At 45.9% G+C, this 27,262-nt stretch overlaps 4 protein-coding genes across 5 annotated transcripts; 2 read left to right on the top strand and 2 right to left on the bottom strand.

Annotated features, from left to right (window-relative positions):
* Positions 1 to 9,038: 9,038 nt before the first annotated feature.
* Positions 9,039 to 10,097, bottom strand: LOC127323421 (NADPH-dependent aldehyde reductase-like protein, chloroplastic). Its single transcript, XM_051351560.2, has one exon. The coding sequence runs from the start codon at positions 9,913 to 9,915 to the stop codon at positions 9,106 to 9,108; it is 810 nt and encodes a 269-aa protein (XP_051207520.1). The 5' UTR covers positions 9,916 to 10,097; the 3' UTR covers positions 9,039 to 9,105.
* Positions 10,098 to 10,518: 421 nt separating this feature from the next.
* LOC127323480 (2-oxoisovalerate dehydrogenase subunit beta 1, mitochondrial) lies at positions 10,519 to 14,813 on the bottom strand. 2 transcript variants are annotated; one of them, XM_051351616.2, is made up of 14 exons: positions 14,789 to 14,813; positions 14,390 to 14,692; positions 13,776 to 13,887; positions 13,531 to 13,566; positions 13,138 to 13,197; positions 12,721 to 12,778; positions 12,518 to 12,615; positions 12,093 to 12,182; positions 11,870 to 11,938; positions 11,709 to 11,795; positions 11,132 to 11,227; positions 10,978 to 11,055; positions 10,773 to 10,859; positions 10,519 to 10,694 (listed from the first exon to the last, which is right to left on the bottom strand). In XM_051351616.2, exons 2-14 carry the CDS (start codon positions 14,587 to 14,589, stop codon positions 10,659 to 10,661), a joined length of 1,107 nt encoding a protein of 368 aa, XP_051207576.1. In that variant the 5' UTR covers positions 14,590 to 14,692; positions 14,789 to 14,813; the 3' UTR covers positions 10,519 to 10,658. The 2 variants fall into 2 exon arrangements, with proteins under 2 accessions (XP_051207576.1, XP_051207577.1); XM_051351617.2 differs by lacking the exons at positions 14,390 to 14,692; positions 14,789 to 14,813 and adding an exon at positions 14,146 to 14,299.
* Positions 14,814 to 17,188: 2,375 nt separating this feature from the next.
* Positions 17,189 to 19,408, top strand: LOC127323447 (uncharacterized). The gene is made up of 7 exons (XM_051351585.2): positions 17,189 to 17,630; positions 17,942 to 17,996; positions 18,137 to 18,211; positions 18,308 to 18,399; positions 18,664 to 18,745; positions 18,903 to 18,986; positions 19,082 to 19,408. Exons 1-7 carry the CDS (start codon positions 17,311 to 17,313, stop codon positions 19,199 to 19,201), a joined length of 828 nt encoding a protein of 275 aa, XP_051207545.1. The 5' UTR covers positions 17,189 to 17,310; the 3' UTR covers positions 19,202 to 19,408.
* Positions 19,409 to 21,236: 1,828 nt separating this feature from the next.
* On the top strand, positions 21,237 to 23,206 carry LOC127323446 (protein MET1, chloroplastic). The gene is made up of 7 exons (XM_051351584.2): positions 21,237 to 21,735; positions 21,863 to 21,969; positions 22,091 to 22,182; positions 22,290 to 22,366; positions 22,442 to 22,562; positions 22,641 to 22,700; positions 22,794 to 23,206. The coding sequence occupies exons 1-7, from the start codon at positions 21,353 to 21,355 to the stop codon at positions 22,932 to 22,934; spliced, it is 981 nt and encodes a 326-aa protein (XP_051207544.1). The 5' UTR covers positions 21,237 to 21,352; the 3' UTR covers positions 22,935 to 23,206.
* Positions 23,207 to 27,262: the final 4,056 nt, after the last annotated feature.

The following is a 27,262-nucleotide window of genomic DNA, read 5'->3' as shown; positions in this document are numbered from 1 at the left end:
CGTTGCGGTGCCTGCGGAGGAGCCTATCGGCATGGGGTGGGGTGTGGAGGGCACATTTTTTCTCTAGACAAGTCGCAGCTGAGTATATTTAAGAGACGGAGACCACAAGATTAAGAATTATACTCCTCTAAAGCTTTGAGGGACCAATTTAATCTGGTAAAACGGATTTTTTTTACTTAAAAAAAAAATTCAAGGAATCGGTTCGGAGATGCTCTAACAAGACTGTAGCAAATGTTTATTCCAATTTCCTGATTCTCCATCAGCAAAAATTGCAACATGTAAAAAAGGTCAACTCTAGCGAATTTAGTGTTTTTTTTAAGAAAGAGTAGGTTTTTTTTTTGGTTTGCAGGTTGCATGTGAACTGAGTTGAAAACAAAGATGAATAGCCAACAGTTGAACATTAGAACACAAGTTATTCACTATATAAAAGGTAATCCCATCTGCCGCAATGAGATTTATTTGGGTACTGTTGCCCTCCCAGTTTCCACCAATCACGGTTAGACATGATAGAATTTTGCACTGTTCACGCGTCATCGTTTCTGCCCCGGCCGGAATTCCTTTCCCTTCCTTTTCTTTTTTTCCCTTCCTAAATTATGTGATTACCGGCAGGCAGCGGTCAAATCTTCAGAAGCGGACCGGCTGCTCCACAATTAGAACGTGCTTTCTACCTTTGATCTCAGGTTTCATCCACTTTTACCGGCTGTGCATGTTTTACGGCAAATTCCGTTGCCATTATTTGCCACGTATCCTCTTTACATGTCTGTTTCTTCCCTCTTTGTTTAATTGTGCATTAATCGTGTTGGCCCAGCTTGCACCGCTTGGGCCGAACTGACGAGGAGAACGCTGACCTCCACAACTCTTTTCCCCTCTGGCCATCCGGAACAATCGAGGAAGCCAATCGTATCCTCATCCCTTTCCTCTAAAGAAAAGGAAGGCGGGGAGGACTAATCGCCGCGGCAGGAGACAAGGCTTCTGACCGCCGGCTTCGAGCGGAGGCAGGAGCGTTGCTGCATCCGGCCAAGGACGGCCAGAGTTGAACCCATCCGGACGTCTTTGTCGCTGGAGGCGGCAATCGGCTGGAGGAGTTCGAGGGCCGGCAGGCGGCCGTGGCGAACGAGGCGCGGGCTCAAACTGGAGCTCCACCTCCTCGCTTCCAGGGGAGTCGGCCGCCGGCCCATCCCCAACAATGACGGCGCAGGGGCCAGTGCAGACCAGGAGATTTACCTCCGACGGCATCTCCTCCACGGGCAACAGCAACCCTGTCCTTCACCGCCAGCACGTCCGCGTTGACGATGACACATGCGGCAACACAAACAGCTGGGCGAGGCGACGCCATCTCTTTGGCCGATGCGTGTCCTCCGTACCTGCGAGTTTGTAAGTCTCTACTCCTGCTCACTCTCTATTTATTTCTCTCTTTTTTCTCACACGGGAGCAGCTGCTGAGGTGCAGGCGGCCAAGCGGCACAAGGAGCAGTCAGGACGGTGGTGCTACATATCTTCACATTTGATGGAATGTCCCACAGGTACTAAGGTTAAGATTTTTTTGTTTGCTCTGTTTTCATCCCTTTTCGTTGTAGCTATATTACTCATCTTTTGGTTCAATTTGTCATATACCAGTGTAGCCAGCAGCTGACGAGATTGTTGGAGTGTTTAGTCCAAGAAGAGTGGTGTTAATATTAGCAAGAATTAAACAATGTTTAGTCCAAGAAGAGTGGTGTTAATATTAGCAAGAATTAAATGTTCTTTCAGTTGTTCTTGAGGTCTATTTAAATGGGGATCCTCTTGGTCCTCTCTGGCTCTCTCCATGTACATAAGGTGAGTAATCAGACTCCATGGAGTATAAATTTACAGTATTTGAGTTACATGTGAGGTTTCTAGATTTTACTTTTGTGCATGGTATTTGCAGGCTCATAGTTACTCAAAGCATGACTTTGTTCTACTTCTTTTCAGATTGACGCGCTCAAATATCCAGTAAATCATCACCCCGCACACTGCTTATATTATTCATTCTATCCTATTATTGTTATTATTATTTTCCTTCGACTGCTATTTCTCTGTACGTAACATAGTAAAACATTATTTTTCTCATCTGTCACGGGATGTTGGTTTAATGTACGTGCTGACAGATATCATACCATAAAAAACAAATCAAGACCCAAGAATAAATATTCACCAATAGCTTGACTGCTAATTAGAACACGATGCAGGGTATAATTTCTAGCACACAGTTTCATATAATTTGAAGTAATTTATCCACATTATGCCCCTCTTCCGTTGACTGTAAGGTAGCAGACCTCTGATTTGCTCGCTCTTATATATGAATGGATATAAAAGAAGCTCAATTTACTAATTATATTTCGTATAGGAATTCAACATATTGCAAATGATATATGGCTTCCTTCATCAATTCCTTATAATCAAGTTTTACAGATGGCTTTACCTCTTTGTATGATCAGCATGTCGTCCCTTTACAATTGGTTAATTTTATTTTCAGTTAAGTGCGACCAAACTCTTATTTGTCACTCTTTTGGTAGGAACTTTATAGGATCATCAGTGAAAACGAGAGATACCAAATTGCAGCAAAATAAAATAAAACACTTTGCCAACCATATGCTTAGGTGCCTCCCAGAGCACAAAATTCCAATTTAACAAGCCGTTTTGACAAAAAGGCAAACACGGTAGAAAAAGGCATTTATATAAAGTGAGTCACCTAATTCTTGCATGGGCACTTATGAGTATGTACGGATAGAAAAACTATACCAAGTTGCACACATGTTCCTGAATCTTGCTGTTTAAGTTACTGACAAAAATTTCAGTTGTCTTCTGTATAAACTATAATTTCAGCTTTGGTCGATGGTAGAGGGAAATAGAGTGGAGGGATGTGTACCAAAAAACCACACAGATCAATTCAGAGAACAAGTGAAGGAAGATAACACATGAAGTAAGGTTCGACCTTTCTATTAGAGATGTTCATCATCCCTGAAGCATGGATAAGAACAGACTCTTCGACAGTTAATTGTCCAACATGTTGTTTTATTTCAGCGGTAAATGTAATACTCACTCGATCTATATTAAGTGTCATGGTTTTAGTTCAAATTTGTTAAACGAAAACCACGACAACGATGAAGTGTGAATGGCAAGCAACTTATGTATTAAGTACCTATGTATAAATATGCCAAGTGGATCTGATCAAGCTACTATTACTCCTATATGATTATGACAAATGACACTTTGTGAGTTAATTTGACATACCATATGGGATGGGAGCTTCCTTTCAACAATGAAATACTAGCAGATTATCTGTATGTCCATACATGCAGAACAATACCGTTTTTCTATAGCATTAAAAGTATCTTCATTCTTTGTCTCAGACTGACCCAGCGGAGAACATTATCCACCTACAACTATGTAGCCAGTATGAGTGTCACCTACTTATTGGCTACAGCGGTACGATTAATTGTTCTGTTGACACAGTGATGCTATTTCTCTGAACTCATGTAAGAATCAGATCTCTTCTGCTATTTCTTTCATTTAGTTTATCCAGTTTGTTGACTTTTTAACCATGGCTTTGGATCCTAGATTCCTGATAGCAATCTTGCTATATGTTTTTCTTCTGCCATAGAATGTTATCTGTCCATAGCTTTCGTTATTCCAAGTTCAGATAAATTCTTTCGTCCCTACCGTGATACTGTTTCTCTTGAATCATGTCAAATTTATATTTGATCTGCTCTTCCTCACTTTTAGTTACTCCATTTTGCTTGCACTTTAACCTTCACTCAAAGCCTAGATCTCTAATACTAGCAAAAATGCTATTTTTGTCCAGGGCAGGTACAAACAAGTCAACCAGGCCCTGTCCGTGCTCAGAAAAATTCACAGCAGTGCACACACCTTCACTGCTCATGCGTGTCAGAGAAACTCTCTCAAATTCGAACTGTCCCAGCTAATATACAGTGATCTTACCTATGGTAGACAAACTGGATGTATCCAAGTGTATGACTTTTCACTAATCTGCTGATTTCAGTTTTCCCTTATGCTCTTTTTGTTTACAGTTCTTTGCCCTTACCATCAATTTATTCAGCATAGCTGTACCGTTTTGAATGTGAGGCAAACAAACAGTTCTAGATCTCCAATAATACAGCTGGATGGCCGTTTTTGTTGTTTTTATTTACTTTTTATTTTGATTTTTCTCCACTAAATAATTCTCTATTGTAGGGAACCTCAACGCTTAAACTACTTACCTTCTTCCATACTCATCACCAATTCTCTTGACAGACTCTGTTGTTATGATTGGTAAGTGAAATTACCTTTTAGTTTACGATGAAGTGCAGATTGGCCATCTCGAGGCTGTCTGTCTTTGCTATCGCTCCAACCAGTTGTGCCTGCCATCAGATCAGTCCCTCTCCACTCCGCTTGCCTCCTCTTCTTTCCTTATGTCTTGCATACTTCTCCCTTGGCGTCCCTTTGTCCGCTCCGGCGCTTCGACCATCTCTGGTGGACATGCAGCGCGCCGCGCACCGGGGATCGCCCCTCCTCAACAACCCCTTCCATCTTGATTGACTAGCAACCTTTGGTGTCTAGGATAGATCAATGAGAGGAAAGTCCACCGATCTGGAGTGTTGCCAAATACTACCTCCGTTTCAAGGAATAAGGCGCCCTCGTTTTACGAGCTTTTTGTTTGACCAAGAATTACTTCAAATAGATAAACATTGTTTGTATGAAATTAGTATCATTAAAAAGTACTTTTCAATACGAATCCAACGATACTATATACATATAATATAATCAAGATTTGGTTGCTCAATTTTTACGGTCAAAGTTCGTCTTGGAATACGCGTGCGCCTTATTCCTTGAAACGGAGGTAGTAGAACTAGACCGAGGATTCATACAAGGGGAGGGGATGAGTATTTCAGTACAATGCACTGTGAGAAACAGAAGAAGAGACCAGCACGGCTTGACGAGGTAACCCCCAGCCACGTGTACTGCCACTCAGCCACATGTCCACCGACTGCTCCGGCATAGCACTCCCCCATGACATGCATGAAGACAAACTATTCTTTCACCTAAAATTAAGAAGAACCACTTACGCCCAAAAAATTAAGAACTAACAAAACCTATATTCTTTTTGGGAGGAACAAAATGTATATCTTATGTCCTATCCTCTAACCTGTGAACACCAAAAAGGTTATTTCGTGCCAAGCTAAGTACACACTATCTATTATGTCCTGCTCATTTTGGTGTACCACTTGACTGCCTATTCTATAAATTATGATCGAATTCTGCATGTACCACTTGCTAGCACTCTAGCGGCATACCTGCTCATTTTGGTGTACCACTTGACTGCCTATTCTATATGTATGTATATAAGTTGAAGCCCTTTGCTGCTTTCTCATTTATTTGGTTACGGTGCGTTTTTTTTTCAATTTCAAATTTTTAAAAATTACTCATACTATTTTTAAAAAATCTGATGGTAATTTCTCTCAGTAAATCGTCTGTTTTCTTCATAATTTGACTGATGGTAATTTCTCGCAGTAGATCGTCGGCTGAAATAGTTAGCTTTCATAATAATTTGTCACGTTAAAAATATAGCAGTAATTTTGTGCAAGGCTGTAATTACCTATAATTTCCCAAAAACAATTTCTTGGTGCAATCCTTCAACGTCAATTCCGGTGTTAACTATGAAATAGATCGTTAATTACCTAATATTTAATTATTTGAGGGCGCATATTTCAGTGACAATAATTTCTCAACGGTGCAACATCGTGGTAATTTCAACCTCAAGTTTAGTTTCTGCAGTAATTTTTCACGAGGCGGTAATTACCTATATTTTTCTAGAAAGCAATTTCTGAGGAGACATCTTGAACATTGCTAATATCAACTATGAAACACGCAGTAAACTACCTACTATTAATTATTCAAGGCCGCATATTTCTCCGCCGATCATTTTACAACGACGCACAAGGGTAGTAATTTTTACACGAACCTTCAACCTCAATTGTGGTTAATTACCCGCGATATTTCTTTAGTAGTGCATAATTCTTTAACAATTATTAAAAAAATTCAACATCCACCCCCTCTTTTACCCGGGGAAAATAATGTTGTGACAGTTGTGTTCCTCTACGTAACATCAAAAAATTATCCTTATTCCATCATCCGTCACATTTTCACCTGGGATGACCTTCTCCTAGGGTAAATTTAGAAAGATTTGCCTCTTTCGGCCCGAGAAATACAACCATTTTCTTTTGTAGCAAGAACGACAACAAAAGCACTCCACCATCCACCGCCTATTTCGCCGTCACTTGTGCGGTACTTCCACAACCCAAATACTTTTTAATTTTTACAATATTTTAACCAACAATCTAGAAACAAAAGCACTCCACCACCCGCTGCCTATTTCACTGGCACTTACGTGGTATTTCAGCAACTCAGATATTGTATTATTTCTATAAAATTGTCACCAATGATTTGATACTAAGGACGGAGTCGAGTTTTAGATGTTTCTTCAACTGTTTTTGAAAACGAATCCCGCACTCTTAAACCTAAAACACACCGTTTTAAAAAAAGAATGTCGCACAACACGGGCGCGGCGCACTCAACTTCCTAGTACTATATAACATTAGAACACAAATCCAATTTCGTCATTCTCCGTCACCAGAGATCGCAACATATAAAAATTTCAACTGTAGCGAATCTAGTGGGGGTTTTGAGTTGAAAACCAGGATCGTTGGACGTTGATCAGCATTCTCGTTACTGAGATTTAGGAATATTTGACGCAGATGAGTAGACAGTAGCGAGCACCAGTAACCCCAATGCATTACTCCTTCTGTTCGGTTTTAATTGGCGCAAGATAAATAAAGTAGCGATGGTTTCCATTAAACATCAATTACACAAGAACCGACAGAGTATTTGTTTAAATCTTGTGCAATGTCGAACGATAGAGAGGGAGAGAGATATGCGGAATATGATGGATGTAGTATTGCGCCTCATGGGCGAGTATATATAGTGGTACAAGACTTGGAGGCTAAGATAGCTCTCCTAGAGATATGGTAGGTAGAGATTACAAATCCTAGACTACCTAATATACCTATACCAAATATATCTCTAACACTCCCCCGCAGTCGTAGCGGTAGTGACGTGAACAACAGTAGCGTCGCGGACGGTCAGACTGGAGAGAAGCCGAAGGTAGGAACCAACGGGCTGACACTCCCCCGCAGTCATAGCGGGAGCGTCGTGGACGGAGTTGCGTCGCGGATGCTTGGACTGTAGAGGAAGCTGGTGAGGCGCAGGCGAGGTGGTAGCCCTTTGTGCCGATGTCGAGGTAGCCGAGAGCGTGGGTGCTGCAACCTTGGTCGAGCGAGCCGCGTGAGGGATTGCCGTGGTCGATGTCGTGGGCGGGTGCCGGTGTCGATGTAGCCGCAAGCGCGTAGTGCACGAGGAGAGTGACGGAGACGCGTCGAGGCAGTCGTGGAGGTTGTCGATGCCGAAGTCGATGCAGTCCGAGCCGTCGAGGACGAGGTGCGGCCCTAGTTTTGCCAGAACCAGGCGCACGTCGGGGACGAAGGCATACTTCGGTTTTGCCAGAACCGAGTACACATAGAAGAAGTCGGTGACGCGGTCGAGGCAGTCGTAGAGGCGATGCCGAAGAAGACGTTGTCGAAGCCGATGAAGACGAGACGTCCGGCGCGAGTTTGCCAGACTCGGGAACGTCGCGGGGACGAAGGCACTTCCGGTGTTGCCAGTACCGGGCATGCAAGGGTAGGGAACATTACAAAGTGCGCCATGTCGGAGTAGACTAGTAGAGGAGGTCTCGACGACGGGTGTCGGAGAAGAGGAGCAGGTGGTGTAGTCGGGGAAGAGGCGAGTCTCGACGACGGGTGTCGGAGTAGAGTAGCAGGTGACGTAGTCGGGGAAGAGGCTTGGACGCTGGCGGCGAAGCTGTAGTGTACGAAGACGTAGAAGGCGGCTAACCCAGCGGTGACCAGGGGTGGTCATGCTGGACGCCTAGACGGGCGTTGCGGTGGTCGGCGAGCTCAGCGCGACCTGGAGCGATTGGCGAGCCCAGCGGCGACCTAGGGTGGGGCGCGGCGGCGGTACACGAAGTAGGCGAGGAAGACCCAGCGGCATGATGAAGACCATGCGCGGATGGAGGCGACCCACGCCGAAGGGGCGGCGCTGTGGTGGCCTCGGACATCGACGCTGGGGACGGCAAAGGCGACCGCGTGCGGCGACGCCACGGCCCGAGGCCGGCGTAGGCTGCAGGCGCGAGTCGGTGCGGCGGACGCCACTGGCGACGTACGCGCCTTGGAAGGCGCGTCGGAGGCCGGTAGCATGGACCAAAGGCGGCGGCGCTGCGGCCCGACGGGGCGACGTAGCGGCAGCCCATAGCTCGATCGGTGGTAGGCGCGTGCTCGGGACGTGCTTGGCGGAGACGTGCGCGCGGTCGGTTGATCAGACTGACGGCGGCGCTGTACGCGCCATGGCGTGGACGACGTGCCGCAGATTGGAGTCGTTGGCGACGTTATCGGTGATGTCCCGGGCGATGACGGCGAAGACGGACCAGCGATGGAGATCACGCGGGCGAGACAGCCTGCTGCGTCGCACGTAGGCGTCCCGTGTGTGACGCGTGCAGCCATGCCGCGCGGTTGATGAAGATGGCCGGTGCAGTCGATGCCGAGGTTGGAGTAGAGGCGCGTGATGACGACGGCGGTGGGCGACTCAATCCGATCTATGATCGGCAAAACCAAAAAAGAAAACGCCGGTCGAGCGACCGGCGGCGCAAAAAGAAAACCAATCTACAGATTGGAAAAAAAAAACTCGAGGGCAGCAGATCAACAGATCGGCGGACGAACCCTCATACGGGTTGCGCGGCCCCCGGAGTAGGCCATGGAGATTGACCTCCCCGGGGGCGGCGCGGGCGGAAGCTTGTGCGGCGGCTAGGTCAAGGAGCGTGCCGCTCTGATACCATGTCGAACGATAGAGAGGGAGAGAGATATCCATCATATTCCGCAATCTCTCCTCCCTCTCTATCCTTCTACATGCAACAGCAACAGCAAGCATGAGTTCACTCCCGCCAAAATGGCTAATGGCAGGGGCAGCCAACAGTTGAACATCACACGTACCCGCCGTTGGCCCGGATGACCTGGCCGTTGACCCACTCGGCGGCGTCGGTGCAGAGGAACCCGACCACGGGCGCGATGTCACCGCCCTCCCCGATCCGCTCCATCGGGTTGGCTTCCGCCATCCGCCTCACCGTCTCCTCGCTCTTCCCGGCGAAGAACATGTCCGTGGCCGTGGCCCCCGGCGCCACGCAGTTCGCCGTGATGCGCGTGCCCTTCAGCTCCTTAGCCATCGTCCGCACCATGGCCTCCACGGCCGCCTTGGACGCCGTGTACGCCGCGTACCCCGTCGGCAGCGACCCGACCACGGACGAGGTCACGGCCACGATCCGCCCGCCGCCGCCGCGGGGCAGCCGGTTGGCGGCCTCGCGGACGCACAGGAACGCGCCGCGCGTGTTCACCGCGAAGACGCGGTCGAAGTCCGCCGTGGCGGTGTCGGCCACGGACGGGTACTTGTCGTCGAGCACGCCGGCGTTGGCCACGACGATGTGCGGCGCGGCGCAGCCGAAGGCGGACTCGGCGGCGTCGAAGAGGGACCGCACGCCGGCCTCCTCGGACACGTCGGCCTTCACTGCCACGGAGCGCGGGAGCTCCGCGGCGAGCGCGTCGGCCTCGGCCGCGCTGGACGCGTAGCCCAGCACCACGCTCGCGCCGAGGGCGGAGAGGTGGGCCGCGATGGCGCGCCCGATGCCGCGCGACGCGCCGGTCACGATGGCCACGCGTCCGGCGAGCGGCAGAGCCGCGGGATCCGACGAGCCGGTGGCGACGGCGGCGACGGCTGCAGCGGTGGTAGTGTCAGCCATTGTGATCTTGGTTGCGATCCGCGCGTGCGCGTCCGGCGTTATGTATGTACTGGTGATGGAGTAGCCGTGCGTGTGCGTGTGCGGCGCGCGCGCGCTCCACGTCTGTCGTCAGCTACACGACGTCTGCATCCATGGATCTTGTGGTTGCAGGAGCTCAGCCATGGGTGGTCCAGAGCACGAGTGGGACGACGGGGTGACGATGCAGTGCAGTGCAGAGTGTGGAACTCTCGAGATCGTCCGGTGCGCTACCTTTGCGTTGGTGACGCTTCTTCCCTTCGGCTTATTTGGCCACCTTCATAATTTCTTTTTGGAACTATCGCAGTTCGCAGGTCAGCAGATAGAGAACTGTAATTCAGTCCCCAACTCTCAAGAGTTTTTTTTTTGAGTTACTATTTTATTTATTTTTTACTTCGATGTGAGTATAGTTCAGGCTCCGTCTGCACGAACTAAACACTTCATTACCCTCCGGTAATCGGACTGTTTTATGTGAAATTCCTTCAGATAAAAGAAGTTGAATAATGATGATCGCTTTCTGGAACGGAATCATGAGCGTGAAGGAATTTTCGCTCCAGCAAGCCATCATCATTATTCCAGAAATTGCAATTTTATTGGGGTCATTATTTTATAAAATGAGCTGGTCTGTCGACATATATTCAGGCTACAGAATAGCAATATACACACACAATGCTTGCTGTCTCCACTATAAACGTGCTACACAAGCAGCACGACCTTCCTCCTGCACCTCAGTAATTTACAGTTGCTTTAATAGCATCCAGGATCTGCAACAGACAACAGATCAGGGCCAGAGCTGCATACCAAAAGCATTGGAAAGATCAAATCACAGGGTGATGAATTACCTTGTTCTTTGTGGGCATGTAGAATGGTTCATAAACAAGAGGGAAAGGGGTGTCGAGGCCACAGACCCTCGCGACAGGCGCTTCTAACTGCAGTAGATCGAGTTCAGCAATTTTGATCACATAGCTTCCGGATGATTATGTGAGTGAATATTTCTCTTATGTGTTCTGTTGTACTGTTAAATGGTTGGAAGATTTAGTGCCCTACCCTCAGGAAGCAGCGCTCTGCAATGGACGCAGCAATTTCGGCACCAAACCCCCCAGTGATCGGGGCCTCATGACTAATCTGCGATAGTACTTGACGCACTCAAGAAGATGATGATGACAATCGAGAAATAAATAAATGCAAAGAGGTTACGTACAAGAAGCTTTCCAGTCTTGCTGACAGAGGCCTCAACTGTTTCCTTGTCCCATGGAATCAGTGTTCTTAGATCTATGAGCTCACAGGAAATTCCATCCTGGAATATACTGGTGTGAGTTATGGTTTATGAAAAACGGAGCGAGATAATGAAGATATGAGATGAATCAAGATGTGGAACGGCCAAGAAGCAACACCAAAATACTCAAGTATCATTTGCCATTATTCGTCATTAATTGATGTGGACAACTAGAAATAGCCATTGCATTGTCGATACACCATGATAGTTGACTGTAGTTAAATTTAGGGTTCTTTGTTGTTCGATGTTAATACTTAAAATGAAATGTATCATGTCTTCCTGGACCTAGATTAACATGTGCATTCTGAAATTCAGAATGTATATAATCAAGTTCAGGTAGCTCCAAACCTTTTCTCGCCGCGTTGATTCAGGATAAACTGAGTCAGGATATTTAGCTATGTTTAGTTTACTGAATATATATTGATGCTAGCTGTTTCAGATTTTTTTGGCATGCAACCAGTTAACTGAATTTCGTATATAAGAACATGTGTAAATAACTAACTTTTGCAGCATCTTCACATGCTTGTTCCAGCACTGCAAGTTGAGCTCCCCAACCAATAAGTGTTATATCACTTCCTTTGCGAATCACCTAGAGTATAAAATTGCATAAACATTTTGGTTTCCTCATAAGAAAAACAGTATACAGGATAGAGATATGCGTACTTCTGCTTGAGATAAAGGCAGCATATAGTCCCCCTCAGGGACTTCTTCAACAGACAGACGGTACAACCACTGTAAGAAAAAGAAAAATGAAAGCTGTTTGTAAGAGCATTCTGTAATGAACAATTCAATATTTTACAGCATCTGCTATCATGCAATTATTCTACAACATGATATGTAACAAGTCTTATCCCACTGATGAAATTCTTTCAAATTTTTGCTCTACCTTTGGCTCGAAAAATATGACTGGGTTTGGGTCACGAATGCTTGCCAACAACAGTCCCTTGGCCTCACGTGGGCTTCGAGGTATGACAACCTGAAGTTGTGTTTTTCTTAGTATAATCAGGAAAGCAATAGCAGAAAAAAAAAAGTAAGATAGAATATTCTGAACCATCAACTTTGACTAATATTTGGGCAAAATCTGAACAGGCAACTGAACATGCATATCTGGCTGGTACAGTTTCAGAAATGTCCACTAGAGTATCAGGCAGGAGTAATAGAAAATGCTGCTTGATATTGCTATAATACTTGATTTTACGAATAAGTTTTCTAACTTAAATAGAAAATGTGGTTTACACTTGTGTCCTAACTATTACTACAGTACAAGAATTACAGTTCAGCGACAGAGTATATTAGGGGTACAAACTCAACCTTCAGGCCAGGAACATGACAGAAGAAAGCCTCTGGTGACTGTGAGTGGTAGTGACCACCATGTCCAACAGCACCATATGGTGATCGAATTGTTAAACCTAGAAAAGATGGTATTATGATGACAACTTCAGGATGTTTCTCCATTAAATTACATAAAAGAGGCATGGTTTATACAATAATCAATTTTAAAGGGAAAAAACTACCTCCACAGTTAAATTCATTTCCACTTCGATATCTGAACTTAGCTGCTTCGTTGACGAGCTGCATCAGAAGTTGTATGGATATGTTGGAACAAAACATTGCACAAACGAATACAAATTCAATCGACTTGGCAATTGTCAAGAACTGAAATGGTTCTACAACTGAATGCTATAGGATCAATCCAGAGTTCAGAATTGATGATAAAGCATTGCAAGTGCTTGCAGCAAAAGTACTTCACTCAAAAAGGCAAGCTATCGTTATCTCTGGCAACAAACAGGTAAATTACTTCCAGCAACTGAAATTATTACCATGTAATATAATGCAGTCCACGTAGCAATTATTTAAAAGTGTCTGCTACATTAAGAAGAAAAAAACTACTCTAGTAGGTAAAACCATTCTGAATAAAATCGGAGACATGCCTGATCAAACGCTGGAAAGATATAATCTGCAAATTGGATTTCAGCAATAGCTCTATTGCCCTGCATGTTGGTGAAAGAAAAAACAAATGAGTCTTCCATTGACAAGACGATAGAAGTGAATAATGAATTAATGATTCACTGAGTTGCAAAGAAATACTTTTTTTTGCGAGGGAGCAAAGAGTTACTTAACTGAAGTAAAGAATTTAAGGTTTCCATTTCATCTAAATATTTAATTGAAGGCAATGATGTATGATAAATCACAAATAACACGACAGTTTTGAAACTGTTGAACTTGTAAAAGGTAATCATGAACAATCTAGTATTTAGCAAATCAAGGAACCTCAACAGCATTATTACAAACAAATAAACAAGCCAATGTTACATGTGACTCACCATTGCTGCTAAGCCAATAGCAAATCCTGCAATGCCCTGTTTGAGAAGAACTGGTCAGTGGTCGACAATAAAATACCTGTAATGAAGTTCGATGAAGTCCCTACTATCTAAGCCATATGAAGTTCAGTATAGTGGGCTCAAACGTATTTCCATATTCACGCATAGCAGGCCATTAACGCTGAATTTTTCACATTTTACTATAGTATTGCCATAGGTTTCAGCAGGTATGCCAAGTAAGGGTGCACCTGTTCACACAATGGTGTATTGAATACTCTATTTTTGCCAAATCGATCAGCGAGCCCTGTTGTGCAGCGGAAGACACCACCAAAACCCACATCCTCTCCGAAGACATAGGAGCTGCGAAAATTAAAATCATCTTAAATTTAGTGGAATGTGTGTATAAGCAGCTCCAATCTGGGAAAGCTGTTCCATAGACTAGCTTGCAGAACAATACGATACAAGAATTACGACACTATGTTACATATTTCATTATAAGTAGAAAAGTATATAAATCCTGTGACTTCGTACACTGAGTTGCCAAAACAGTTCAAAATTACAGTATTGAGCGTCAGGGCACTATAAATTACATTATTAACTGTCTGAACAAACACTCACCGCCTGCAACGACCATGTACTGGGAACACCGGTACACTAACATGATATCTGAATGCCTTTTCATATTTTGAGTTTGCAGTGGAACATATCATATCCCAGCAAAAGGGAAACGTTAAATGATTAAGAGTTGAGAGCAATAAGGTGCTACTTTCCTGAAATGATTCAAACTTGACAGGGCTAGAGGACAAAGCATCAAAGCAACAGGGCTAATCAAGATTCAAGAGTAGGCAGGCGCTGAGCTGACCGGGGATCGGTGTCGAGCGCGATGTGGAGCGCCTGGTTGACGGCCGTGAACAGGTTCACCGCCTTCGTCCCCCCGCCACCCTCTCTCCTCTCCGCCACCCCCATCGCAGCAGCGGCGCAGTCGGCGAAGCCTCTGGTCCCTCCGATCCCCGCCGCTCCGCTCCTCTTCCTCCCCACCTCCCTTAGAACCTTCATGGCCATCGAAGCTTCGCAACGTGCGAGCGGTTCTTCTCCTGAGAATCGGGAGGTGGGCGCAGGCAGCTCTTGGAGGAGAAGCGCAGCTGATGGCTTCTTGGACCTGCAACTGCAAGTGACGTGGAGAGATAAGCACACTGTAGTCAGTGAGCAGCGTGCTTCGTTAAAACTCCTGACAGGAGAACCAAACGCTCGTGACGCTTACTTTAGTTTGGCAAATCGGGTCGGACTAGCGCCTCAACTCAACCATATTAGCTGTACGTACGGAGTATATTTATCAGTACTCCGTAGTATTCGTTTCTCCAATTTAATTATTGGATTATTCAATCAGCACACGTTTTGCAACTCCCTTCTATTTTTTGCCCCAATTCTTCACGTGTTAATCGTGGACCATGGCACTCTCTTTGGAGAGTAAACGAGCTGTTTATTTATGGATGTGTTCTAGTACTTGTTTGGATATCTGGAACTTCTTTCAAACAAGCATCTTCAACGGCCAAACTGTCCAAACTGTTTGAGAAATAGAATCTAATCATCTTGGCACAAAGCAAGCATCTTGTTGAAAATTCAAACTGTCTAAGCAAAAGAATACAATTGCAGCCTAGGTCCGGAGAGAACTTCAACTCGAAGAAGGCCGTGTCGGCTTAATTAGTTGGGTTGAAAGATATCTCTAAATACAGATTGGAAGTACATAACGATTGGCCTCTAGATTTGAACTTTTATTTAGGAAATATCACAAAACCACAGAGTGAGGACTTGGAGGTCAACCCTTCGTTTTTAAAAACAAAACTAAAATTATATCTACAAGTTTCAGACAAAAAATCCCGAAACAAATGTGTGTGTAACCAATGATGTATAAAAGCATGAGAGCATCTCCAGTCGCGTCCCTCAAAAAACGTCCGGCACAAATGATTTGGGGCATGTTTAGGACCGCGCCGGACAAAAAGAGATCAAAAATCTGTACAGAAAAGAGACCCTTTCCAGCCGCGTCCCTCAAACAGCGTCCGGATGCATGCATTTTAATAGAAGGGACCACCCCATGTGGGAAAAGTAGGTGAGAGAAAGTGTGGGGAAAGAGAATGGCATGTGGGGACTAGGGGCTGCATGCATGCATATGGGCTCTCATTTTGTGTCCGGCGTCCCCGGTAGAGACTCTATACATAGAGTCTCTACCGGGGACGCCGGACACAAAATGAGGCGCTATTTAGCTTTGGGGGACGCGACTAGGACGCGATTTTCTCCATTTCTTGTCCGCCGTCCCCCAAACGCCGTTTGGGGGACGCGACTGGAGATGCTCTGAGATTCGCAAAAAAAAAGAGCTAAATTCTTCATATTCTACGATACACAAAAATGATAAAATCTTTTTTTAAAATGGATTTTTGAAGATATGCATTATTCATTATACTTAGGTTGACACTTTGACATTTTTGTGTAGCCTAGAATCCAAATTATTTTACGATGAATTTTTTCTTTTGTATGATTGTAACATACACCATCGGCTACATCCAGATTTTATTGGATTCTTGTGAAACTTCGAAAAATAATTTTAGAATTTTGAAAAATAGAAGGCGGTCTTGAGCTTGTCCTCCTTTTGATGTTTTCATACAAAACCACGGCTACTACGGCTAGGCTTTCATAAATTAATCGAAAAAGCTGCGGCTAGTTGTTTCACGCAAATCTCTACACTTGGCCAGGTTGTTACCGATAACATGTTTTCGACAAGTCAGGTACCACATGGCGGATGAGATAGTTTTTTGCTCTCTTTTTTCGACAGTATGAGCTAGAACTAGACCGGCTTGAACCACCCCATTAGGATTTTTTCACAAGAAGTTACAAAGACTTAAACTTTCAAGGAAAATGAGGTCAAACTTTTTTCTAGTTCCCTCACTATATGTAGTTTAAATAACTAAAAAAATATGTTTAAAATATATAGAAATTTAACAAATTATGCACAGCAAAACCTGCATAAAACTTACAAATGCCTTGGCAAGATTAGCTGAAAAAATTATTGATCTACTAGCGACATGAAGTTTGAATCAGAGGATTTTAAAAATAATATAAAAAGTTTGTATCTTAAAAAATATTTTCCTAAATTTAATAAAAAAGATTTGACATTCAACCTGGATATCAATTCTCGGTATCAAATATCTAAACATCCAAACAAAATATTTGCATTGATCTCAATACGAATATCCTAAGATATTGACATTCAAGCCAATACAATGCCAAGCATGCGAATACAAACATCCAAACGGAGCCTATATGTATTCATCATTACTCGAAAGTCGAACATGAATTATATCGCGGGAACGTTTCTGCTCTCATCTCCCGGCGCAATGTTTTTTGCACATGTGTCAAGCCACCACTGGGTCGCGCGCCAAATCGCGGCACCCTATTGGAATGCAAATCCAATACTTGTCAGGTTTACTTCGGGTAGTATGGTCAACGGATGATCAACATTTGACCTTTCACCATTATTTCATAACAAAATTCCAACTCACAATAAAAAATAAATAATTATCTTACCTTCACAAGGAAATGGCCACAAAAATAAGTCAGAGAATTCGAGTGAGATATTTCGTCCATGCACTCCATGTAAACCAGTGGCTCTCAGCCTTCTACCTCTCCTACACTCCAAGGCCTCTCCCCAACCTTCCAAGCTACAAGACAAATAAGAACTCAAGAAAGATCACACAGAGTTTCCCAAGATCACAGACGAAGCATTGATCAATGGCGGCAAAGGTGGCTGCGCCTCTCCCGTTCCGCCACGACGTGCGGGGTCCTCTCGGCTGGCGATCGCCGAGGAGCGGGCTGCCGGGCGCGCTAGCCGGGCTGGACTGGAGACACAGCACCCGCAGGCTCGTGGAGCCAGCGAGAGCGCGCGGGAGGAATAACAAGTCCGGCGGGCGCGGCGCGACCAAGGACGACGAGCGCTCGGAGGAGTTGGAAGAGCCAGAGTCGGTGCTGTTAATCGACGGGGAGGAGGACGAGGAGTTCGAGGACGGTGATCTGTCCGGGTTCAGGGGACTCGTTCTTGATCTCTCGTACAGGTAATCTTGATTTGTTTTCTGAAGGCACAAACTGATCATATATACTGTTCTTGTTTTTCTTGAAGTAGAACTAGAACCATCCTGTTTGGGCGGCAGTAAAAAGTCCCTTACGATATCTAACACCGAGGCAAATTAATTAAGTTAACTTCAACCAGAACATGTTAGGTAGATCAATAACAGTACATGAACAAAGGCATACTGATTAACATAAGCGACTCAAGTTGTCTGCTGGAAGCACTTGTGTTACCAATTCTGCACAACAGTTAATTTCTACACCTCAACATCCTGAAATGTTCTGCGTTTACAATCAGGCCTGTCAATGTTGTCTGCTGGAAGCGCGCGATTTGCCTGGAATTCACGGAGAAGGTTAGCTTTTCTGCTGCAACCAGCACTTCACCATCTCCGCCGTCATCACTCCCCAGTTCATAGTTTTGGCCTTCTGCTTGTCATTGTCAAAACCTGTCAGTATTTACATTATTAATATGGTGATCGTTTTAGCTATGCAGGCCGATGTTCTGGAGTACTACGATCAGACGGTCTCTTCACCCAGTGGATCATTCTACATCCCTGCAGTTCTCAGGGTATGTGTATGATCATGCGAACTAAAAGTATAATTAACATCATGATCTTATGAAACTGTTGTTACTGCTTCCCCTCTTGTTCTTCTGCTTCTTCAGGTCCCACAGCTGCTGCAGGTGATGAAGAGAAGAAGAGTTAAACAATGCCTTAGCCGTAAAAACATACTTTACAGGGACGACTTCACTTGCCAGTAAGCATTGTGCACTTGTTAATGCACAAAATATTCCTGGTGCAGTTAGATTTATAATCATATTGTTGTTCTGTCTCTCTGGGGAACTTGCCTCATGTAACTCTTGAGATGTGAGTTATGAGTTATGACTGATATGTACACTAGGAGTACATGGCAACCGTCAGGCTACGAAAAGATGTAGAAATCATACAAAGATTCAGGCTTATATGCTGAGGAGGAGTTTACCTTTGACAATCAGGAATAAATTGGCTGCACTGCCTGCAGGTATTGCCCTTCGGAAGACGATCTCACAATTGACCATGTCATTCCGACTTCCCGTGGAGGCAAGTGGGAATGGGAAAACTTGGTATGAGTGCTCACAGTTTCTACCGTTTAATTGGTTTGAATCGACGAACAACTGTTCAAAGAAACATAGAATTCTATGGAAAAGAACTACTTAGGCACTAGGGAATATTAACAATTGCAGAGTTTTACTAGTTCTGTTGCCATGTCTGAACTGGTAGGTAACTGCATGCTCAAGATGCAACTCCAGGAAGGGTAATAAGACACTGCTGCAAGCAAACATGAAGTTACGCAAGATCCCCAAGGTCTGTGACGTTGCTTTGCTCTTCTTAAGATTGTGAGCTGCATTTATGAAACTGTCACATATAAAAACGGCAACTCTTGCTGGATTGCACCGCAGGCGCCGAAGGAGTTCGACATCATCGCAGTACCCTTGACGAAATCTGCGTTCAGGACGATCAGGAGAAGGCAGGGGCTGCCTGAAGAGTGGTTGCAGTACATTGCTGGGTCATCCCCATGATCAAGAACTCTTCAGAAGAGAGTTCAGACTTGAACAGCCATCACTCCATGTATATACTACTAGGCTGATCAACAGCCATATCTCTCCATCACAAATTCTGTACATGCTTAGCTACCTTCTGAAAAATAATCTGTACATGCCACTAACTATTAGTAAATAAAACAAGATGCTGACTTGAATATTAATGTTACATGCAGTTTGCATCAATGTTGAGGTCATGACAAGAATATATTGAAATGCTAAGGATTTACATAATACTAAGTTTTTTTGGGTCTTCTCTGTATTACACCATTGAGACATCTTTACAGCATAAAAAGGCCTAAGAACTGACAAAGTTTACAACACTCAGCCACTCATATGGGAGACACAGGAGGCCATCACAACTAAATTGTAATCAGATAGTTTGCATCACTTATACCCCTTTTCTGTACGGAAGTAGTCATTTGATCCCATGGGCAGCTGGCTCCAAACCTAGAGTTCTAGCCCACCAGCCAAATCTCATTTGGGGATTTATGCCAAACAAAAAAAAGATAGCTCCGAGTGCACACACTTTCTGGATCTTAACCAAATTTTTTTTTGTATGTTTTATAAATCTTGAACAAAAATCAATTGCATCGATATTAAGTTGAAACTTACCCATGCATTTTCAAATAATACGGCCATTTACCATGTTTTCAAAAAGAATGAGAAAGTAAGTTTTTTACATTCATAGTTTTTAGGTAAGTTTTGAAACTTGGTCGGGCCGTGGGTGATGTCAATTTTGACATTAATGGGCTGTACACATATTTTCAGAGTATTGGTGACCAGGTTCTGAAAATCCGCTACACTTTTGTGTAACAAATTCAAAGCCATCTCACCCTACGTTCATGCAAAATCATTCCACCCAAAAATAAAAACTAATCTGGTAAAAGTAGAAACCACAACTGAACCTATTGTGGTTAAGAGCATCTCCAACAATAGCACCAAAACATGCCCCCTACTTGTCAAGTAGGGGCCTCCCTTACCCAGAGAAAAGCATCCAAGTCAACAATAGCCCCTATTTCCTCGTCCCATTTTATTTTGACGAATGGGACCTTGTAGTCAGTCCCTCGCCTTTTTCTTTCTCTTTCAATTTTTTTTGGTAATATCTCCCTTGCTTTCTCACTCTGGAGTGAATTTCAGAGCATGCCAACATTTGGGAGTAAAGTCCATGCAATCGCATTACCCTGAAAAAGAAAAGATTATACAGTCTGACAAGCAAGTTCAGATGCGGGTCTGATGGGTTGTGGCCCACCCCAAATGCGAGGGAAAAAAAATTCTACCCCATCTCCTGGAACCGCATACCTGTCAAAAGTCAGTTCATCGGAACTATTATAGTCCGAATACTGATAAGGTTGGGTCAACACCCGCCTTCCCCCAAACTTGGCTTGCAATTTCCCCGCAAAAAGCTCTCCACACCTACACTTATTTATAAATAGCACTATTCTTCTTTAGTTACGTAGTTCTGGCCCCTCTGTGAGACCGTAAGGCCACGATGGAATTATTGAAGAAATATTGGCTACTAATGACTAGCACGAATAACGAAGCAAATCTATCGGTCCGGATAATTTTTCTTAGATTTTCACTTGCAACTGAAAAAATCTCCGGTTGCAACTCCGCTGGCAACTGAAAAAACTCGGTTGCAACTCAACTTGCAACTTATATACATGAATCACGACACAATTAAACAGTGTATCATTTGACTGAGCACGAAGTTAATTCTCAGCATATCGCTTGGGATCCTACCTGACATTTGGCAATTTTTTTTTATCACAATTGGAAATTGCAAAAAAAAAATGGAGGTGTGCTCACATCTCACCCTCTAGTTGTTTCCTGGGCCCGCCACTGCTGACAAATGGTTGCTGACATGGAAGATGCCACATGCCAGGTAGGATCCCAAGCCAGCATATGCCTTGCCTCTATTTACTTTGTTCTCCATGGTTCGTGCCCGTCTGCCCAGTGTGTGTGTGTGGACTCCATCCATCTCACACCCAAACTCAAGTCCTCTTGGCGCCACGCCACACAGCCAAAGATGAGCCACAGAACCGTCGTCTCCTCATCGCTTCCGGCTCCTACACCACCAAGATTCAATTCGCGGAGCAAGCGAGCGCGCAAAGCTCCCACCTAGCTGCCATGGCTCTCGCCCACCAGATCACCAACCAGCCGCTCCTATCCTCCCCGCCCTGCCTCCCAAGAGCCAGCGGCAGCAATGCCCGGACAGCGAGGCAGCCGTTTCTTGGCCAGAGCTGCTGCCTGACGCTGCGGGGGTCGGCGAGGAGCTGCGTCGTCGTCCGGGCGTCGTCTTCGGCGCAGGCGGAGCCCAAGTCCGGAGGCGGGGAGGGGGGAGGGGAAGGCGAGGATCCGTACGAGGAGTACGAGGTGGAGATCCTCAAGCCGTACGGGCTCAAGTTCACCAAGGGCCAGGATGGCGGCACCTACATCGAGGCCATCTTCCCCGGCTCCTCCGCCGAGCAGACCGGCAAGTTCACCCCCGGCGACAAGGTCCTAGCCACCAGGTCAGTCTTCTCAAACGGCCACGTCGGCCAATCCAAAGCAATTCTCAGACATCTTCAGACAGAATCACCAGCTGATCAAGAAACGAGCAGTTCATTTCATGTTTGCTAACTGGTACTGGATTCACAGCGCCGTCTTTGGTGAGGAAATCTGGCCGGCGGCAGGGTACGGCCAGACCATGTACTGCATCCGCCAGAGAGTCGGCCCTCTCTACATGAAGATGCAGAAGAAATTTGGTAAGAACAGATGCTAGTTACCTGCTTGATTTATGATTCTTTGCAAGATAATATGACTGTGGATTCGTCGAATTCAGAATTTGAGTTGTGCAATTTGCTTGCTGCTAATTAACGAGTTCAGGAAAATGGGATTCTGGTGAGCTCTCCGAGAAGGAGATCATTAGGGCTGAAAGAAACACTGGAAATGTCAGCACCAAACTACGAGAGATTCAAGTAAGTATGACTTTATGCTTTACTTTTTTTTGTTTTTGTTGCTCATAGACATCTGCAGATTGCTTATTCATGCTGTGGCGCACGGCGATCTCAAATGTTGGATGCAGATGCAAAATTACCAGAAGAAGATGGAGCAGAAGATCCAAAGAGAAGATGACCTTCGCTCAGGACTTAGGCTGTACAAGTCAGTGAAACATATGCTGCATTGAGATTGCTTCAATTTGAAACTCTGTTGACATGTTTGAAAAAAAAACTTCAGAGAAGGAAAATACGAGGAGGCGTTGGACAAATTCGAGTCGGTGCTGGGGTCCAAACCAGAGATTGATGAGTCTTCTGTAGCCAGCTACAATGTCGCGTGCTGTTACTCGAAGCTTGACCGGGTTTGCCTCTAGTTTCACTGTGAACTACAAGACTGCAAGTCTCCCACTGAATACTCATCTGAATGTTCCCTTGTGCAGATACAAGCTGGCCTTTCTGCACTTGAAGACGCCATGAAAGCCGGCTATGAAGACTTCAAGGTAACTAGAAAAATATCTGCTTTCTAAGAGTAAAAAAGGTCCATACATGGTTCATAATTAGTGACTTATTATGTCTTGCTTGATTTTCTGAAGACGATTCGCACTGACCCGGATCTAGCAAACTTGAGGAAGTCAGAGGACTTTGCCCCCCTGCTAAACAAGTACGATGAATCATTCATAAATGAGAGTGCCATCAATGCCATCAAATCCTTGTTTGGATTCGGCAAGAAGTGATGAAGATAAGAGACATTGCCACTTCTACTTGGACAAGCAATCCAGTTTTCCTCTCTCTACCATTAGTTGAAAACAGTAGTTTTAGCTTGTTCTTGGTGAGACTCGGGAGATATCTCCAGGTCAGTTTTAGCCTGCCCTTGTGCTTCAACCATTTGATGAACATACACTTTGTACATCCAAATGAAAATCCTCCATATGTAAAGGAAGCCCCTGTAAAGTAAATATGTTATCATTGTGCTAAGCTATCCAAAATATGTAAGTATTGATCAGAATGTGGAGATATTTTCTTGTGAACACAAGAGACAACTCTTGAGGAGAAAACACTCTGTACCTTTTCAGTTTCAATAAGTTTACACTGTCAAATTATTGATCAACTTTCAGCTAACAGAGAAAGAACATTTTTCTAGCCATATAATGCAAGCCCCTGTTTTTCGTATAGGCACTCATATGATCAAGCCTTCCCTAGATATCATGCACTGCTGCACATAGTTGAAGCTGTAACTCAAGAATTTGTTGACAAAAATTGGACAAGGTGAATTCACATGTACATCTTCGTAGATTTTCAGCTTGAGCTCATGATAATGGGACCTATCAAGAAGGTCCGCAGCATCTGTTGCCACAATTTTCTTACGGCTCTACGAATCTGCACTATAGATTAAGCCTTGCGTGCATATGGTACAGTTTCCGCCAAAGGTTGTACAGTTCCCGCTAGAGATTTCCATTAACCCCCGCAACTGATTAAGGTTCCTGGTAGCTAACTGCTTGCACGAAACCATTCGAATAACCGAGTCAAATCACTTAGATCAGATAACATGGTAGGAATCTACACGAACACCTGGTGGGCAAGGGCCGAGGAGGGAGTTGAGAATCAAAAAACAATACCAACGACTCAAGGAGCCAACAGTGCTGAGGCCCAGTGGCAGACTAATGCAGACTAGGATAGTCTGCTTCCACCATTTGCACAGGCACCACCATGACAGCTTCCGCCTCGTGGCGGCACCATGAAACCGGCAAAAGCTCCCGTGCCTTGTAATTGGCAGTTCCGCCTGTTCTATCTACCTTGTAATTGGCAGTTCCGCCTGATTTATCTACTTTGTAAGTGGCAGCACTCTTCTGCTGCTTTCTGACCTATTTTTATGCACACAGTTTCAGGAGTTTCTTCAGTCGATTTACCATCTGGTTATGTTTTCCTCATGTATATTGATGAAACAAGATTGGTAGCTAGGCTTCTGCTGTGATCTATAAGCATGTTTTCTAGTTGTATGTCACGGGTTGGGGGAGGATTGGATCGTAGGTTGTAGTTGTGATCGGTGGGAGGCTTATGGCGATAATCCCGTCGGCCTATGGTTGGAGAAGGAGGTGAGGATAGGCGCCTAGGCGCAGGGAGCAAGAGGTGAGAGATTGGATTAATTCTGCTTGTTCCTTGAAACGCATAGGGATGGCTTTATATATTAGCCAATCACAGAATTTGCATCTAACTCTAACTCTAGTTTAGGTAATTGGCAGGGTAACCTTCTTCGGGACTAAACCTTTCCAATTATACCTAAACTCTACTAACTTAAACTAGGAGGACTCTAAGAGGCCGCAGGGCCCTTGCCCTTGCGACGGCTGTAGGCTTGGCCCCACATGACATCTCCCCCTCCATTCTGAAACAGCTTGTCCTCAAGCTGGAAGTCTGAATAGCGCTCCCTAAATGTGGTGACATCCTCCCAAGACGCTGCAGACGCAGGCTGGCCTTCCCATTGAATGAGCACCTGCTGGACTCCACGAGCAATCCGCGCACGCAATGCTTGTACTGGAGTCGGATGAACGCGTCCCTGAAATAGCAGAGGAAGCTGTGGAGGACCTGTCGGAGGCGGACCATGGTACTTCTTGAGGACCCCAACATGAAACACGTTATGAATGCGGGCACGAGGCGGTAACTCCAGACGATATGCCACCGAATCAATCTGAGCGAGGATCTTGAAAGGCCCAAAATACTTGGGTGCCAATTTGCCTTTTGCTCCCGCTCCCAAGAACGTCGGCGGCCGGTCTTTGCGAGACGAAGCCAAACCCACTCGCCCACATCAAAGGCAATAGCCCTATGCTTGACATCATAAAAGTGTTTGTACTGCTGAGCTGCTTGAAGGAGACGGTCACGGACATCCAGCAAGAACTGGTCGCGGTCCAGAATTTGTCGCTCCACCGCCTGATTACGAATCTCGCCTGGAGTATAATCACGAAGAGACGGAGTGTTGTGGGTATACTTTATGGGTATATCAACGGCATGGCCTAGATCCGGCAAGCCCGGGTGGCCCATAGTTGGTGGTGAGGCATGTGGCCCATCGGGCGGCCCAGTTGCTGTTGATCGTAAATGATGAAGTCCAGCCCAGGAACGAGGAGCCGGATCTCAACCGACCAACGAAGGAGGCCGGATCCGTGACAGCCCAAGAAGTATCCGGATCCAGCACGTATTTGAAGGAAGGCGGATCCTTGACGTACACGGCAAGACATTGTACCGTAGTTAGGCAACTTGTATTCCGGCTAGGACTCTCCATGTAAACCCTAGATCTGTGCGCCCTTATAAGCCGGATCCTGGGAGCCCTAGAGGCACAACCACAACTCATTGTAACAACGCGAAAGCGCCCAGATAATTCCAGACAAGCAGCAGTAGGCCCTGTCATCGTGCAGGTGTTCCGAAGCTGGGTAAATCGCGTACCACCGTCCCGTGTGCACTCCGCCCTATGGCCCCTACTTCTTCTCCCCTTCGTGAGGATCCCTCCTCCGAGGTATCGTCGATTAGGCAACGACAGTTGGCGCCCACCGTGGGGCCTGCGGCGTCTGGAGGCCGGAACCGGGAGGGTTCCGCCATGGGAAGCTTCGACGACACAATCGCTGTGGGGCGTGTCCTTTACGCCGGAAATCTGCCGATCGTCCCTCCGGATGAGTGTTGGATTCCGGCTAAAACCGACCCCGTCAAGCTCTCCATCGTCCCAATTGGCGGCATACACATCTTCATCGGGGAAACCGTCGATTCCGACGGAAACCCACTGGTAAGTAACGCTGACGCCACCGCCGAGGCGGGACGCAGTCGCGAAGATCCGATCTGAGTCGCAGGAACTTCTTAAGAAGGATTCCGCCTTAGATCTGAAAAAATCAAATCCCACCCAATCCGCCCCTGAGCAGGAAATAACGGTGGAAGACCAATGCAGATCCGCCTGGGTCTCCCAGGTGTTAGAGAAGCAAAGGTGTCACTTCGTGCACTTCATAGCCCATACCGTCGGAGCCGCCCCTCAAGAGATCGGAGCTGGCCCCGTGCAGGATGAGGCACCGGAAAACGCTGTCGCTCCGGATCAGCAGGAGGCTGTCGGAGAAAACGACGCTCCGGGTCCAGAGGGTGCCGGAAACACTGAGGAATCAATCCTTGGCAACCTAAGCCCAATGTCCGGGGATTCCATGGACACCGAAGAGTTCGATCGGAAGGTCAAGGAATACGGATACGGTGAACAGCCCGACGTCGAGTCCGCCCAGCCCATGCAGGTTCTCGCAACCGTGGCACAGCCGGATCAGCAGGAACCCGAGGACGAAGACACCGCCTCCGATCCGGGACCGTCCAATATAGGATCTCCGCTGGATCGGGGACTACCGTACGAGGATGTCCTATCCAAGGAAGAAATAGTTGCACAAGCACGCATGGATTTGGTCGCAAAGTCAGACGTCCTCAACAAGCCAATAACGCCTGGCGACGCCGCAGATCCGGAGGCTTTAGAGGCCACCAGAAAGGAGATGCTGGCCACAGCCAAGAAGTTTGCCAATACCGCAGCTGCCATATTGGATGAGAGGGAAGAAGCTGCGCATCTCATGGACCGTTTCGAAAGACAGGATCGCGAAATCACCGCAACACTCGAGCAAGTCAAGAGCATGAGAAAAGAGTGGGAGGTGAAAATGACCTACGCACAGGCGGAGGCTGATAGAATCGTCAGAGAAGCAATCCCTCCCTGGAGGGTCAACTTCGCAACCCCTGTCGAACAGCAGCCGCTCGCAACTCCAAAGGATAACATGCAGAAAGCGGCGGAAATCCTGAACAAAAAGGACGAAGAAATTGATATCGATTACGTCCGCAAGCTCGTTGCTTCGGCAATGCAGCAGCAGAGTAAGGCCGATACTTCGCGCAAGTTGGAATCCAATCCGGATCACTGTGTATCCACCGCGCAGAAGGATGCCCGTATCAATCGCCACCCTGATGATGAATCGCGCACCGGATCCACGGAGCGCAGAAGAAAAGCAAGGGAACACCCGAACCCAATCCCGGTGCCGTCGAAGACGCCTCCGTCAGACCCAAAGAAGGG

This window comes from Lolium perenne, chromosome 2 (assembly GCF_019359855.2).
Source record: "Lolium perenne isolate Kyuss_39 chromosome 2, Kyuss_2.0, whole genome shotgun sequence".
NCBI lineage: Eukaryota > Viridiplantae > Streptophyta > Magnoliopsida > Poales > Poaceae > Lolium > Lolium perenne.
The sequence above is the reverse complement of the archived record's forward strand: the minus strand, read 5'-3'. Positions and strand labels throughout refer to the sequence as shown.

Coding starts and splice junctions, on each gene's coding strand:
- LOC127323421 (XM_051351560.2), bottom strand. CDS start 9,915: ATGGCTGACACTACCACCGCTGCAGCCGTCGCCGCCGTCGCCACCGGC.
- LOC127323480 (XM_051351616.2), bottom strand. CDS start 14,589: ATGGCCATGAAGGTTCTAAGGGAGGTGGGGAGGAAGAGGAGCGGAGCG. Junction 12,616..12,720: donor AAATGAATTTAACTGTGGAG/GTAGTTTTTTCC, acceptor CATCTTTTCTAG/GTTTAACAATTCGATCACCA. Junction 11,796..11,869: donor TGCCTTTATCTCAAGCAGAA/GTACGCATATCT, acceptor TTTATACTCTAG/GTGATTCGCAAAGGAAGTGA.
- LOC127323447 (XM_051351585.2), top strand. CDS start 17,311: ATGGCGGCAAAGGTGGCTGCGCCTCTCCCGTTCCGCCACGACGTGCGG. Junction 17,631..17,941: donor GTTCTTGATCTCTCGTACAG/GTAATCTTGATT, acceptor GTTTACAATCAG/GCCTGTCAATGTTGTCTGCT. Junction 17,997..18,136: donor GCCTGGAATTCACGGAGAAG/GTTAGCTTTTCT, acceptor TTAGCTATGCAG/GCCGATGTTCTGGAGTACTA.
- LOC127323446 (XM_051351584.2), top strand. CDS start 21,353: ATGGCTCTCGCCCACCAGATCACCAACCAGCCGCTCCTATCCTCCCCG. Junction 21,970..22,090: donor GAAGATGCAGAAGAAATTTG/GTAAGAACAGAT, acceptor TAACGAGTTCAG/GAAAATGGGATTCTGGTGAG. Junction 22,563..22,640: donor GTTACTCGAAGCTTGACCGG/GTTTGCCTCTAG, acceptor TCCCTTGTGCAG/ATACAAGCTGGCCTTTCTGC.